The 14,974-nt window shown below is 35.8% G+C and overlaps 1 protein-coding gene across 4 annotated transcripts in view; it reads right to left on the bottom strand.

Moving 5' to 3' along the window:
* The window catches only part of HECTD1 (HECT domain E3 ubiquitin protein ligase 1), a 96,419-nt gene that overhangs the window by 13,285 nt on the left and 68,160 nt on the right, over positions 1–14,974 (bottom strand). For 2 of the 4 annotated variants that reach the window (XM_010588572.3, XM_003408718.4), the window contains exons 25-29: positions 12,471–13,307; positions 11,557–11,778; positions 4,674–4,807; positions 3,724–3,846; positions 1,848–2,004 (exon numbers count right to left, since the gene is read on the bottom strand). In XM_010588572.3, the coding sequence (XP_010586874.1) occupies positions 1,848–2,004; positions 3,724–3,846; positions 4,674–4,807; positions 11,557–11,778; positions 12,471–13,307 (1,473 nt within the window). The remainder of the gene's footprint in view (positions 1–1,847; positions 2,005–3,723; positions 3,847–4,673; positions 4,808–11,556; positions 11,779–12,470; positions 13,308–14,974) is intronic. The other 2 variants (XM_010588571.3, XM_023546072.2) reach the window with 2 other exon arrangements.

The raw sequence follows: 14,974 nt of genomic DNA on the forward strand, positions 1-14,974 counted from the left end.
TGGAGGGAAGGAGTATGCTGTCTCATTAGGGAGACAGCAATTAGTATATAGCAAGGTTTTTATATAAATTTTTGTATGAGAGACTGACTCGATTGGTAAACTTTCACTTAAAGCACAATAAAAGTTAAAAAAAAAAAAAAGCGCTAGAGCAGAATATATGTGTATGATATAAATCTCTCATTTTTAGTAGGAAACACATGCCAATTACATAAATATTTAAGAAATGTTTCAGTTTTGTAAATAAAAAAAGTAAAATTACCGATAATTCTACTAGAGAAAACCGCACACTCTGGTAAATGATCTGTAAACCTTTTGCTTATACTAGATGAGTGGGTCATGAGGTAAACATGTACATACACAAATATGACAAAGTTCAAAGTATATTTGGCTGGGGACTCTCTTGTTATGAGTCCATGAATCTTTTTCTGACATCATGATATATAAAATATCACATTCTGTACTATGACTTACTCATAGCATGACATCTGTCATGCCTTAGCTGAACCATATCCCCGTTACTAGACATAACTGAGGTCTTTTTCAATTTCTTGATAATATAAATAATACTTCTGCAATCATCACTACATACAAATCTGGGTGCAGAGCTAATATTTCTTTAAGTACAAATATCTAGAAATAAATTTTATCAGAAGATATGAAATATATTGCCAAGTAGCCCTCCATAAAGTTTGTGCCTATGTGTACTCCCTAGAATAGGTTTTTCTTTTTGAAGGAAGCTTGGGAACATCCTGATTCAGTCTATACCCATCCTTACCATGGAATGTGACACTGCAAAGTGTATCTCCTTTCACATTTAACACAAGTATCTCTATCAACTAAAAAGTCATTCTACACTTAATCAACATTTAAGTTTTCATTAAATGAGAATACTGATTACCACAGTTGACATTTATTAAGGAGTTTCTACATATTTGGCATCCTGCTGAACACTTCCATTTAATCCTTACAACCATCTTGCCAAACAGAAACCATCTTCTACCCATGTAAAAGGTGAGGAAAGTTAGGCTTAGATAGTTTAGGTGACTTGCCCCATTTATTAGTTTACTATTGCTGTTGTTACAAATTACAAAAAGCAACACAGATTTATTACCTTACAGTTCTAGAGTCAGAAATCTAAAATGGGTTGCCAGGGCTGCATTCCTTCTGGAGGCTCTATGGAAGAATCTGTTTCCTTGCCCCTTCTAGGTTCTAGAGGCTGCCCGCAGTTCACAGCTCACTGCCCCTCATCACTCCAACCTCTGCTTCCACAGACACATCTCCTCTCAGATTCTGACCCTACTGCTTCCCTCCTAGAAAGATCCCTGTGATGACATCAGGCCCATCCAGGTAATCCAGCATAATCTCCCCACCTCAATCTCTTTAACTAATCACATATGCAAAGTCCCTTCTGTCTTGTTCAAGTAACATTACTCTGCCTACCACACCCGATAACAGGGTCATAAGGGATGGAGTTGGGATCTGCACCTAGGCAGACTGACTCCAAGTCATACCTAAAACCAGCAGACAGCTTTTCAAATTAAACGTTAAACAGGAATAAACACTTAGCAATTTTAATACAATAGAAAATAGGATTTCAAAATGTCCCACGTTTATATGAGCTCTTGCTTTAAATACTGCACAAACACAAAATCCATGGCCCTTTCTAAAATACTGTAATTTGCTCCTTTTAAAATCTACGGGTTTTTTTTTTTTAAGGACTCATGATTGCTGTATAGTTTTTCAAAAAATTTTTTATTTATAACCTAATACATAAGCAGCAATTTATCTAACTCTATATATCTTATTTGGTACTTATTAAATTAAAAAAAAAAGAAAATACACTGTACCTGGGGGTGGAATTTCTAGATCGGTTGTCTGCTGCACATTAGTACGACCAGGCCTAGGGTCAAAAGCAGGCACCAGAGCAGAAAACTGCCGCTTTAGCACGTAATCATCATCCCATGTTCTCCGGCGTCCTCCCTTAGTTTCATACTCCTCCTCTTCCTGGTAAAAGAATAAAATTCCACACACAGTCAGACATAGGATGAAGAATTTCAGTACTGCCAAAGTGATGTGTTAGCTATAAAATAAGGCATACGATAAATAGTTCCCTAGAGCTACTGTGGAAACCCTGGGGGCGTAGTGGTTAAGAGCTAAGGCTGCTCACCGGAAGTCGGCAGTTCAAATCCACCAGGCGCTCCTTGGAAACCCCGTGGGGCAGTTCTACTCTGTCCTGTAGGGTCACTATGAGTTGGAATCAACTCAGCAGCAATGGGTTTGGTTTTTTGTTTTTTTTTTGGTTAGAGCTATTGTGGAGCCCCAGTGGCTCAGTGGTTAAAAGCTCAGGCTCCATTAAAAGGTCAGCAGTTTGAATCCACCAGCCACTCCTGGAAAACCCTAGGGGGCAATTCTGTCAAATCGGGTTGCTATGATTTGGAATCGACTCGATGGCAGTGGGTTTGGTTTTTGTATAGCTGTTATACTTCCTTATTTAGCTGTATTTAAGCATAAAATGCACAAGCATCAATATACATAGGTATATAAAATTATTAACATAAGCTTATCAAAATTAAGTTGCACTGGTGGTGGTTAACAAACCTACATATTGGATCAAATGACAAACAACCATACACACACTACACCAGTGTCAATTTTCTGGTTTTGATATTGTACTATAATTATTTAAGATGCAATCACTGGGAGAAATCGGGTGAAGAACACAAAGGATCCTCCTGTACTATCTTTACAATTTCCCTGTTAAGTTTTAAAATGAAAATTATTTTAAAATAAAGTTGCCCTTTTTTTTTTTTAAATGTTAAGTTGCATTACATGCTGCATTATTGACATAAAAAATGACAGTGTCTGGGAGCTGGCTTTAGATTACTGAGGGGCAGACAGAGCAAACAAAACAAACGGTTGATAATTTAAAATCAAATGACGGGTACTTGGATATTCACTATAGTTGCTTTCTACTTCTGAGCATGTTTGAAAATTTCCACAACAAAGGCTTTTTTAAAAAGGAACATTTTTCTCTTCTTCTTCACTTCTCATATTAACCAAAGAGAGCTCTCTATCAATGAGTTGTGAATGTCTGGTGTAATAATTTTTAAGTAGCAGTTATATACATACTTATGCACACATATATACATCCTCGCAGTTTGAATATTTAACTGAAAGTTATCTTTTATAACCTGACACACAGCTGTGAAACCAGAATGTCTGGGTTTGAATCCAGGATCCAAAACTACTAACTAGATGAAAACTTGAGCAATTACTTTATCTGAAACACAGGGCAAATAATAACCCTCAAAGGGTTGATGAAAAATTTAAATAAATTAATACATGTAAAGTGTTACGAACATTGCCTAGCACTTAAATTACTAATCAGTAAGTACTAATAAACTACTACTATTACTTCCTGCTCTACTACTAATACCACGAACACTAAAACTACAAATCTTAGATGATCTCTATTAACCATTCTAGTGCACCCAAAGGCCAAGATGAAGGGGCTCCAAGTAAGAGACTCCTACAGGCATTATGCCACAGCAATCACGGATTCTGTCTGGAAAATGGAACAGAAGCAGCTGGGGAAGTTTCTTTTTGTAACTCTATTTGGTGGCTTCCTCCTCTTAGCCCCTGTATATTTTTCTAGGCGTTTTGGTTGGTGCTTTACTGCAGGGGGAAAAAAAAATGTAGAGAAGATAATCATGAGGCTATTACCTGCTCCCCAATAGGTCGGCTCCCTGCTCCAGCTGGGACCTGTGGTAGCTGTGAGGTGACAGCATGGTGAGTTACATCAGAGCGGGAGCCAGCTCGACGTTGCAGGGATGGACGTCTCAGAATCTAAATTTAAAATTATAAAGAGACACATATCTAATTAGCTGAGGCATGTCCTGATTCAGGCTTGCTCTGAAACTATCAACCCACAGTAATAAAACTTCAGTGAAAAATTCATCTTTGTTCAGTATCTTCAGAAAGTTTTAAAATTTATCATACATTTTATATTAATCTCCTTCACAAGAAACAATGCAAAAAGCATTTTTTAATTTATTCACTCCATTAAAACAAAGCTTATTAATTTTTTTGAAATCTGAAAACATTTTATAGAGAGAAAATATCCAGAAGAAACAGCAATATCCAGAAATTAAAACAAGGGGTATTTTGGGGTACAAGTTTAAATTCAACGACAAGCATGGTAGTTAAGCATGTGGAGTTCTGTGTCACACTGCCCAGGCTTAGGTTCCAACTTTCTCCTTAACTCTGATAATTGAAGCAAATTACTTTTTCTATGCTTCTACCTCAAAGCTCTGTGATAGGACTGTCAGTAATACATGGATACTGCTTGCCAAGTAGTAAGTACTAAAAAATTCTAATTATTGTCAAAAACCATGAAAATGACATTCTTTAGGATTAGTGAGTTCTTCTCTTATTTCACCATTTTAAAATCTGTTAAAACATCAGCATGTGACACTGTAGTATTTTTTTAATATAACCATTTTTTTTCCTTTTAGAGTACATAAATTCTTAAACAGTGTGCTTTTCTTAACTGACCACGTTTTACACATTAGTGCCATTATTCCCGTTTCAAAGCTTAATCATGACTTAGCTTTTCATCTCTTCAATTATTAAAATCCAGTCATAAAGAAGAAAATGGGAAATTCTATCTCTACCATAACCTCCTCGTATTCTTGGTCCTCCTGATTGTCATCTTCATTCTCATCATCTTCCTCATCTGGCTCAGGCAAGTCTTCATCATCATCCAGCTCAGCTAACAGAGTACTGGCACGGCAGCTATCAAGGAAATCTAGAAAACAAAACAACAACTTGACGGAGTTACTTTACTTAAATAGTTTTAACAACCCCCCAAAACCCAAACCCATTGCCATCAAAACAATTTCAACTCATGTGTTACACAGTAGAACTGTGTCAGAGGGGTTTTCTTGGCTGTAATCTTCACTGAAGCAGATCACCAGGCCTTTCTTCTGGGGCACTGCTGGGTGGGTTCAAATATCCACCTTTAGGTTAGCAGCCAAGAGCAAACTGTTTGCTCCACCCAAGACCTATCAGTTTTGCAAAACAATGGTAAAACGCAACAGGGACACACATGAAGCCGGTACTTAGTGGTGTCACCCTTTTTTCACCACCATACAGGCTAAGAAACAAGCATGGCAGAAAACAACACAGGACAATAGATGACCACAACTAAGCTGGAACCTACAAAATCATATTATAAAAGGTCAATCACATGAGCTGTTTTAAAAAATAACAATAACTCTATCAACAGTCTCTGAATAAGTCACTAAAAGCATAACATGATGGAAATAGAACACTTCAGAGTCATTCGCTCGGTCAAAAAATATGTATTGAGCACATCCTGTGTGCCAAGAACTATACCAGATACCAGGTATGCAGAGTTGTAAACAAAACGGACATGGCCTGAGCCCCCGTAGAGCTTAAGGAGAGAGGTATTTAACAAGTAAATAAATTAACACATAAACTGTAAAAAAAACATCTTATGAGCATGGGAAAAGAACAGAATTAAGTCAGTCAGTGAGACCTGCATTTAAATTCTAACTCTGTCACTTACTAGTTATGTGGCCTGGAAGGTTACTTAATGATAATGACTACTTAATGGTATGCCTATTTCCACAGGATTACGGAATATCATGTATAGCATCGTTTATACTATCCACATTATCTTGCATATAAGAAAGTTCAATAAACTTGAATTCTTTTTAGTTCCGTCCTTTCTCAGCATCTCTCCTTCCCAATGAAAACTGAGTCAAATTTACATTCTTCCACGAAACACCAACAGCAACAAAAAAAACAACCCGTTGCTGTCGAGTCAATTCCGACTCATAGTGACAAGCAGCTCCAAATTTCTGTCCCACCATAGAAACATTAAAAAAAAAAAAAAAAAAAACTGTCAGAACTAACTTTGGCAGAACTCTGGAAAATAGGCAAAGGTTTACAGGAACCAAGCGAATGCTGAATCAAGAAAAAAGAAAAAGGCAACTTAAACAAAAGCTTTGTGGTGTTAATTGACCTTGCCCCACACCCTCCCAGTGTAGTGGCAGTCTTTAAGAGGACAGCCCTCGTTCCCAATGTGGGAATCTGGTCCCTGGCTCTGGAGGGGGCATAGCAGACCTTATGTGCAAATTATTGTTTCTCTGTTCGCACTTGTCTGCTGGGCTACATGAAGGATGGACATAAGGCATTCCTTTTTGTTTTGCCTACCTCAGGGGGAAAAGTGGGATTGCCTGAAAACATCATAAGGTGATTAAAACACAGCTACCTGGGACAAAAGATTAGTTGTGATGTATAAGAGATGGCCTAAAGTATGAGAGGAAAAGCTGAGGAGAAAGTTTCTTTGGACTATGAGGGCATTCTAAAGTGCTTATAAATACTGGGGAATTTAGAAAGTAGCCAGGATAGGACACACATACTCAGAAAAGACCTGAGAAGACCCTAAGTTTTAGCCACTGGCTGAACTATATGATTTTTAAACTCAGTAGGCTGGAAGTGAAGGCTAAGGCAGAATTATAAACAAGCCTAAGGGCCAAGGGAGAGCTATAACACAGCCAGTCAACAACAAAGACTGGGATAGGTATTATTTTTTTTGTATTGTTTTTTAAGCTCCTGGTGTTCAAGGAAATGTAAGTCAAAACAGTGGCTGAGAAATTCTTTAAAATAAAAGATATCCAAATAGGGGAAAGAAGAAATAAAATTATGTTTATTTACAGATGACATGATCCTATATAGATAAAATCCTTAAGAATCCCTAGGAAAGTTACTAGACCTAATAATAAACTCAGCAAGGTTGCAGGGTGCAAGATCAACACACAAAAATCAGTTGGGTTTCCATACATCAACAAAGAAAAATCTGAAAAGAACATCAAGAAAAAAATCTCATTTACAATAGCATCTAGAAGAATAAAATACCTAGGAATAAATTTAACCAGCAAAGTGAAAGATTTGTACACTGAAAACTATAAAACATTGCTAAGAGAAACTAAAGACGACCTAAATAAATGGAAAGACATTCCATGTTCACGGACTGGAAGACTTAACATTGTTAAGATGTCAACATTACCCCCCCGCCAAAAGCCATCTACAGATTCAATATAATACCTATCAAAATCCCATGGGCCTTTTTTGGCCTTTTTTGTAAACATGGCAAAGCAAACCCTCAAATTCATATGAAATTGCAAAGGGCCTCAAACAGTACCCTATGATATACTAGAAAGCTATAGTACTATAAAGTTCTATAAAGCTACAGTAATAAAACGGTCTGGTACTGGTATAAGGACAGACATATAGATGAATGGAATGGAACTGAGAGTTAATAAACCCATGTCTTTGACCAATTGATTTTTGACAAGAGTGCAAAGTCCATTCAACGGGGGAAGAATAATCTCTTCAATTAATGGTGCTGGAACAATTGATCTCCACTCACAAAAGAAAGAATTTAGACCAATGCTTCACACCATATATAAAAATTAACTCAAAATGGTTCAATGATCTAAATATAAAAATTAATCATAAAGTTCTTAAAAGAAAACAAGAGTAAAATTTCAAGACCTTGTATTTTTTAATACATTCTAAGATATGACATTAAAAGCACAAGCAACAAAATAAAAATTGGACTTCATCAAAATGAAAAAATTTTGTGTAAGGACTTCATCAAAAAAGTGAAAAGACAACCTAGAGAATGGGAGAATATCTCTGCAAATCATGTATCTGGAATACATAAAGAACTTTTACAACCCCATTAAAAAATGGACAAAGAACTTGAACAGAGATTTCCCTAAAGAAGATAATATACAACTGGTCAATAAGCATATGAAAAGACGCCCAAGGTCCTTAGTCATCTGGGAACTGCAAATCATGACCACAACTAGATCCCACTTCACACCCACTGGGATGGCTATTATCAAACAATCAGAAAGCATCAAGTGTTGGTGAGGATGGGGAAAAAATAGAATTCTCTCATACACTGCTGGTGGAAATGTAAAATGGTGCAGCTGCTATGGAAAACAGGCTGGCAGCTCCTCAAAAAGTTAAATGTTTAATTACCAGATGATTCAGCAATCCCACTCCTAGTTACATACCAAAAAACTTGAAAGCAGGGACTCAAAAAGATACTTACACACCACAATACCCAAAAGATTGAAACAAAGGTCGATCGACAGACGAATGGATAAACAAATTACGGTATAAAAATACAGTATTATTTGGTCATAAAAAAGAATGGTATTCTAATAAATGCTACCACATAGATGAACCAAAGTGATATATGCCATACACAAAAGGACAAATATTACAATTCCACCTATATGGAATATCTAGAATAGGCAAATTCCCAGAACACAAAGTAGATCAGGGGTTACCAGGGATGGAGGCAGGTGAGAATGGAGAGTTATCTCCTAATGCGCACAGTTTCTGTTCACAGTGATGAAAAATTTTGAAAATAGATGGTGGTGATGGTTGCACAACATTGTAAATGTAGTTAATGCTACCGACTGTTACGCTAAAATGGTTGAAATGGCAAATTTTACATTGTATATATTTTAATACAATTTTAAAAAATAGTAAATATTTTACATTGTCTCACATAAATGAAGATGCTGACAAGTTATTCTTCACAAGAACTGAAACCAAAAGAAAAATAATGGGATTAAAACAGAGGGGTTTTTACCAGGTTTAAGGGGGAAAAAAAAAACATAACGCCAGGCTTGAACGATGGATAAAATGATATCTTCTATATTTCAGCACACTTCCAGAAGATAATTTAATTCGCTTCTAAGGTACATACTTTCTAACACTTTAACGCTCTGAAACCACACTGTGTCTTAACCAGCAATGGTAGTCACAGTTGAATCGGCAGCACTTTTTTTTACTTAGTGACATAAAACAATGGTGTGTTGTATAATCCCCGGCTTCTTAGATTTGATGAAGTATATTACTCCCTAATACATGCAAGGTGCCAATAAGTTTCCTGCAGTTTAAGCTGTCATCCTCATAAGCATGATGTGATGGTAGATAAAATCAATTTCATTTTTGGTTTATTCTATAAGGAAATAATCTAACTTCAAATGTTGAAATTCTATCTCTACTATGTTATATTCACTGAAGTCAGAATTTTTTTACTCATCCTCTTTCCTTATCTACCAGACAGTTTAAAAACTGAATTACATAAAAGAGCTCCTTATTTCATAGATTTCGTCATATCACAGAACAAAATCATGCCCTTCAATACATACACAGTTGAAGTCTGCTATATAGAAGTTCTCTTGTAAGATGGACATGAACCTGGATCCTTTCTACCAGCAGTCTCAAAGACTCTTAAGTTTTCATCACCTAACTGTAAAAAACTCACCAGTAGCCCTAACTTGTTTTCTACTCTTCCCTACTAGCACACCTACAACCTTCTTAAACTTCATGATCCAGAACTAATGTTTTAAGTTAACATATATAACAAATGAGTAGGCAGTGGCAGAGGGCCTCCATGAAAAGCACAAAATTGGGAAATAACATCCAATGAATTTACCATACTTTGGTGTAATAATCATTATTTTGCTGCACACACATTTAATAGGAAGAGTAGACACACAGAAATGTAATGACTTTCCTAAAACCATAGAACATCAGATCATATTCTCGGCTTAGATCAGGAGAGGCCACATTCTCAGGAAAAAGAAAACATTAAAATGGAGCATACATAAAATAGGTAAAATATATTCTCGTATAAATTTTCTTGACCTTGAAGATACAACAGAGAAAAAAAAAAAAAAAGAACAAGAGGCAATGTGATCAAAGCTGTGTGCTAAAAGGCACTCCAACAATGTTGATGGGAGTCCAAATTTTTTTTTTTTTTTTTTTTTTACATTTTATTGTGGTTTGGGTGAAAGTTTACAGAGCAAATTAGTTTCTCGTTCAACAATTTATACACATTTTGTTTTGTGACATCAGCTGTCATTCCCTCAAAGTGACAGCACTGTATCCCCTTCCTTCCTGGGTTCCCTGTTTCCATTTGCCCATTTTTCCTGTCCCTTCCTGCCTTCTGAACTTTGTTGGGAGTGCAAACTTTAAGTCAATTTATCAATTACTCTTTTAGAAATTTATCCTAAAGAAATATACAAAAAATACAATTCAAGGATGCTCAAACATAACAAGGTTTCTGATAATGAAAACATCTGCAACTTAACTATCCAAAATGTATAATTTACTAAATAATTACTATGTAGTCAAACAGTGGAATATTTGATAGCCAATACAAATGTTACAGAAATCCATACAATGATGTAAAAATATTTTCACAAGGTACTGAGTGAAAAGAGCAGGCTATAAAGAACATAATCCCTTTGTTTTAAAAAAATGAACATATACATAAAATGATATGCATCAAATGGTAACAGCAGCTCTCTACTCAAACCACAGCCTCATCTACCCTGACACCAGAAGAACTAGATGGTACACAGCGACCACTATCAACCATTCTGATCAGGGCCACAATAGATGGATCCCAATAGAATGGGAGAAAAATGTGGAACAGAACTCAAATGCTTAAAAAGTCTGGACTTACTGGACCAGTTGAGACGAGAAGACTCCTTGAGACTAACAGCCTGAGATACTTTTTAAACCGTAAACCAAAATTATCCCTTGAGGTCACCTTTTAGCTAAATAACAGACTGATTCATAAAATAATCAGTATCACCCATGAGTAATGAGTTCCTTTAAAAAATCATTTACATGCAACTAAATGGTCAAAAATTACACTAAAACAAAGATAAGAAGGTAAGGAGGCAGGGAAACTAGAGTACCCGAAATGGTACAACCAGAACGGAATGAATGAGAATGATGACACACTGTAAAAACTGTAACCAGTATCACTGAGTAAGTTGTTAAACTGGAACCTAATTTACTGTGTAACCTTTCACCTTAAACACAGTATTATTTTAAAAAAAGGTAACAGTGGTTTTCTCTGGGAGGTGAAGATTAGATCATTTTTTTTTTTCTTCTACTCATTCTAGAAAGACACATTCCTTTGCCTATAAGATTAACTAAGGTGATTAGAACATGTATTTTAATCAATTCAAATGGTTTATAACTCTAATTATAGTATGCAAGCATGATGATGTAACTATAGAACTTTCTTACCAAAAATTAATTGCTTAGTTATTTAAAAAACTCATGTTACCTATTTAAGGAATTATTTCCAAAGACCTTGATAATGTAGAAGGAATATTACCTATTCTTATTTCTATTTTTCTCTGACAAAGGTGAAAACAAACACCTTTCTTATAATGGTTCTTCCAAGAAAACTTCATTAGTAACAAAAGGCAAAAAAGGATGACACAAAAGTTCCTAGATGTCTGTTTTGTTTATAATAAGATAATTTTTTAATAGTGCCTCACAGCACTGAGTTTTTCTGTTGTTTATGAAGATACCATATTTCTAAGAGAATAACTCTTTTCTAACCCCAAGCTGAAAACATAATAAATGTATCACTATGTCAATGTCTAAATATTTTAATTTTAAACTAAAACTTACCATATAAGGAGTACTCTGCTTCTTGACCTGTGTCACTCTCGCTGGAGGTTGATGTGAGGCTGGTGGTTAAAGTATTACTTAATGTCTGGCCAACTGATAAAACTGTTGTTGCTGTAGCTACATTGCTGCTGCTAGTCACACTGGATGTTGACATAGTCACTGTTGATGTAGTACCAGGCGTGGTCAAATTGGGGAAACTCTGAGCACCCATAAGAGGAGAAGCTAAAGATTAAAGTGGAGCAAATTAGTACAAATATGTGTGACTGTGTGAACCTTAAAAAAAACAGGTTTTACATTTAGAAAAAAGAATATGGCCATGAAACACACCAGTAATGAAAAGGTTGAAGAGCAACAACTTTGGGAACCCAACTGAAATCCAACTAAAAATTCTGATGTTTATAGTACTACTATGTTCTTCAAAAAATTAAACCTAGCTTTTCAAAAAAAGTAAAACAAGCAGTGAAATAATTCCCAATGATATTTTACAAGAGAATTACTTTGACCCATTAATGGTTTCAATCAGAATAATCTTCAAAGGTTAAAATCCATTTGAGATCTAAGTAAAAGCTATATACAATACCCTGGTTTCAACGAATTATGATAATATTTAAGTTATCTACTCCCTCACGCAATTTTAATTAATCATTTATCATAGAAGAATGAAAAGCAGAAGTGTTTTATTGTTTTATCCTTTCAGAATAAGAGGTGCTTTATCAAATCTGAATTCTTAAAATACTATGATTCTTTAGAACTCAACTTCATATTACTGGAAGTGCTAAATTTGCTGTAGCTGTAGCTAACATGGTCCGTGATCTAGTTAAAGACTACAGGCAGCACCCACTGAACAAGAGACCCTACTCTGCATCCCTCAGAGTGAAAAAAGCATTGGGTTCCACAAGGAAAAGCTCACTTACTTGCTGTGCTCATCACATTCCTCCCCAAAGTATTAGTGTTGTTATCACTGCTGCTTCGGCTTAGATTCATGTTGTTCGTGGCATTAGTCCGTGCTATGTTTGCCACTCTCCTTACAAAACTTTCCAAGCTAGATGTTTCTCTTGAGGATAGGTTAGGTACACTTGCACTAGAGCTCATGGGGGCCCCAGCAGCCAACAAAGAACTCACTGACAGTCTGTTGCTTGCTGAAGAGCTAAGGGGTCGTTGTGAAGCTGCTTCTTTATTAGTTAAGTCAGATACTGAACTAACATCAGGAGAGCTAACACTAACAATTCCCATGGATATTGCACTAGACTCCCCAGGAGTACGGACAGAACTATCAGGGCCTAACTTCCTTTCAGCATTTTCACTTCCCGTTTCCGCTGTTAAGGTGCTGGTGCTGGCACTGGAAGATGACCCTACTTCTGCTTGAGGGACGTTTTCAGCAGATGAAAGAACAACAATCGGTTCATGGACATCAGCTCCTGAAACTATACTGTGCTCCATTACAATTTCTGATCTCCGTTCCGTTTTGGTCGAACCCAAGCTGATGTCGCTGCTACTGGCCACGCTACACACAGAACTGCTGCTTCCTTTTCTACTTGAGGAGCCTGCAGCAGCAGATGTCTTGTCTGGACAGTTGTTTTTCACCAAGCTGCTCCATGATTGCGTTGTGCCTGAAACAGTGGATGAAACAGGTTTGGGTGATGCCACTGTATCAGGGTCGTACCCTGGTGCAAGCTTGAGGTCAAATTTTCCTTCTGCGCCCATACGGTAAGAGTTTGAGCCACCAGCATCCCAGGTGACATCAATCCAGCCTGGAAAGGGACAGGAGTTTGTGAGACCCAGCAGAAAGCAGATAGGAGCGTGTCAGACAGTAGCTCCACATTTGGGATCAGCTTTTCATCAGTGCTGTATTTTTGAATTTCTACAGTCATTTAAGGTTTGCCAACTAAAATTAAATGTAAATTACTGGACTCTCATCAATTCATTCTTTGACTATATATGATTAGGTTGCTATCTGAAAGCCTGTATTATTTGAGTATCATGATACAATTATGTAAAGAAATACGTACTGTATACCAAGTTTCTCAGAAACTTTTAACATTCTTTTTATTTCCTTTATTTCAGAACTGTTCACTCTGGTGATATTTAAAAGGGTCATGTTTATATCTACTGGGGTATCTTTTAAATGGAAGAGCTATTTAAAAACTTAAAAACAAAACAAAAAAGATGGAAATAGTAAAATACTGCAATTTCAGCAATTATAGATGGAGTCTAAGTACTTTTTTCTTTATTCGATAGATATAATTGTATGTCCAAATGGTATTTCTATAAAACAGTGCTGGTTCACCATTAATTTCTTAGTTTGAACTAGATCTTCTAATGGACAGATAAAATACTGAAATATCACTATGGAAATTTTAGGTCACTAGCTCAAATAAAACACTCAGTTAGCATTTCGGTTGTGTTCTCAAAGTTCAGTAGTTAGTTGGTTCTGTTATGAGTAAGTCTAAAAAATTTGAATAAGCACAATAAATTCTAAAGTCAAAATTAAAAAGCATGTTAAGCTCTTTATTACAACCTATATGCTAAAGCTAATAACACAGAAAGAACTAATGAGAATAATGACGTTCAATCTATATTTACTTATACTTGGAAAGTAATAATTCTTTTTTTAAAAGAAGCTAATTAACTTCCAAAAGCAACAAAATGAATTTGCCTATTAGAAAGGAAATTAATAGACATTTTACAATCTTATTTTAGTTTCATAAGCTAATTATTTCGGGTAAGAGAAAACACATCAAAAATTATTTTGTTAAAAAGTCTTTATAAAGTTTAAAAAACATACATAAACACACACACACACTAACAAGTTCGTATATGTATTTGATGAGGCTCAGAGGAGTGGGTATAAAGTAACACTGAATTACCTGTGGGGATTATCTGTATATGAGTCCTTTGAGGAGAAAACGACTGTCCCAAATCTATTTAAGTAGCTTAGATTTGATTTCAACGGCCTCAGTATATTCTGTAGGCTGAAATAACCTCTGAAGAACCACATTTAACTATCTTTTCTGCTACATGGAAAAGGGTGACTAAAGGCAAGGTTCAAAAACATATTCTGATCCCAAATAAAAATGACACCTGCATTGTATTAACTGATCCAAGAATTACGTCGTCCCAAACTGATCATATATTTCAGAGCAGTTAGCAAAATTTGTAGTCATGTTTATTTGTTTCACCCAGGGAGGTATGGACTCGTTCTTTTTCACTGATTGTTGCATATCTGAAGTCTAACAAAGTACCTTTACATAGTAGGCACTTGGTATCTGTGGAATAAATGGTACTTCTACCAACACAGACTCTTTTAAAAAAGAAACAGAGTTGATATAACTTGGAAAAATACTTTAAAATAAATAAATAAATAAACCACTCATACTAGGCTTTAGAATGTGTTTAAACTGGTATCTCAAACCGGGGG

This window comes from Loxodonta africana, chromosome 10, assembly GCF_030014295.1.
Source record: "Loxodonta africana isolate mLoxAfr1 chromosome 10, mLoxAfr1.hap2, whole genome shotgun sequence".
In the NCBI taxonomy this organism is placed as follows: domain Eukaryota; kingdom Metazoa; phylum Chordata; class Mammalia; order Proboscidea; family Elephantidae; genus Loxodonta; species Loxodonta africana.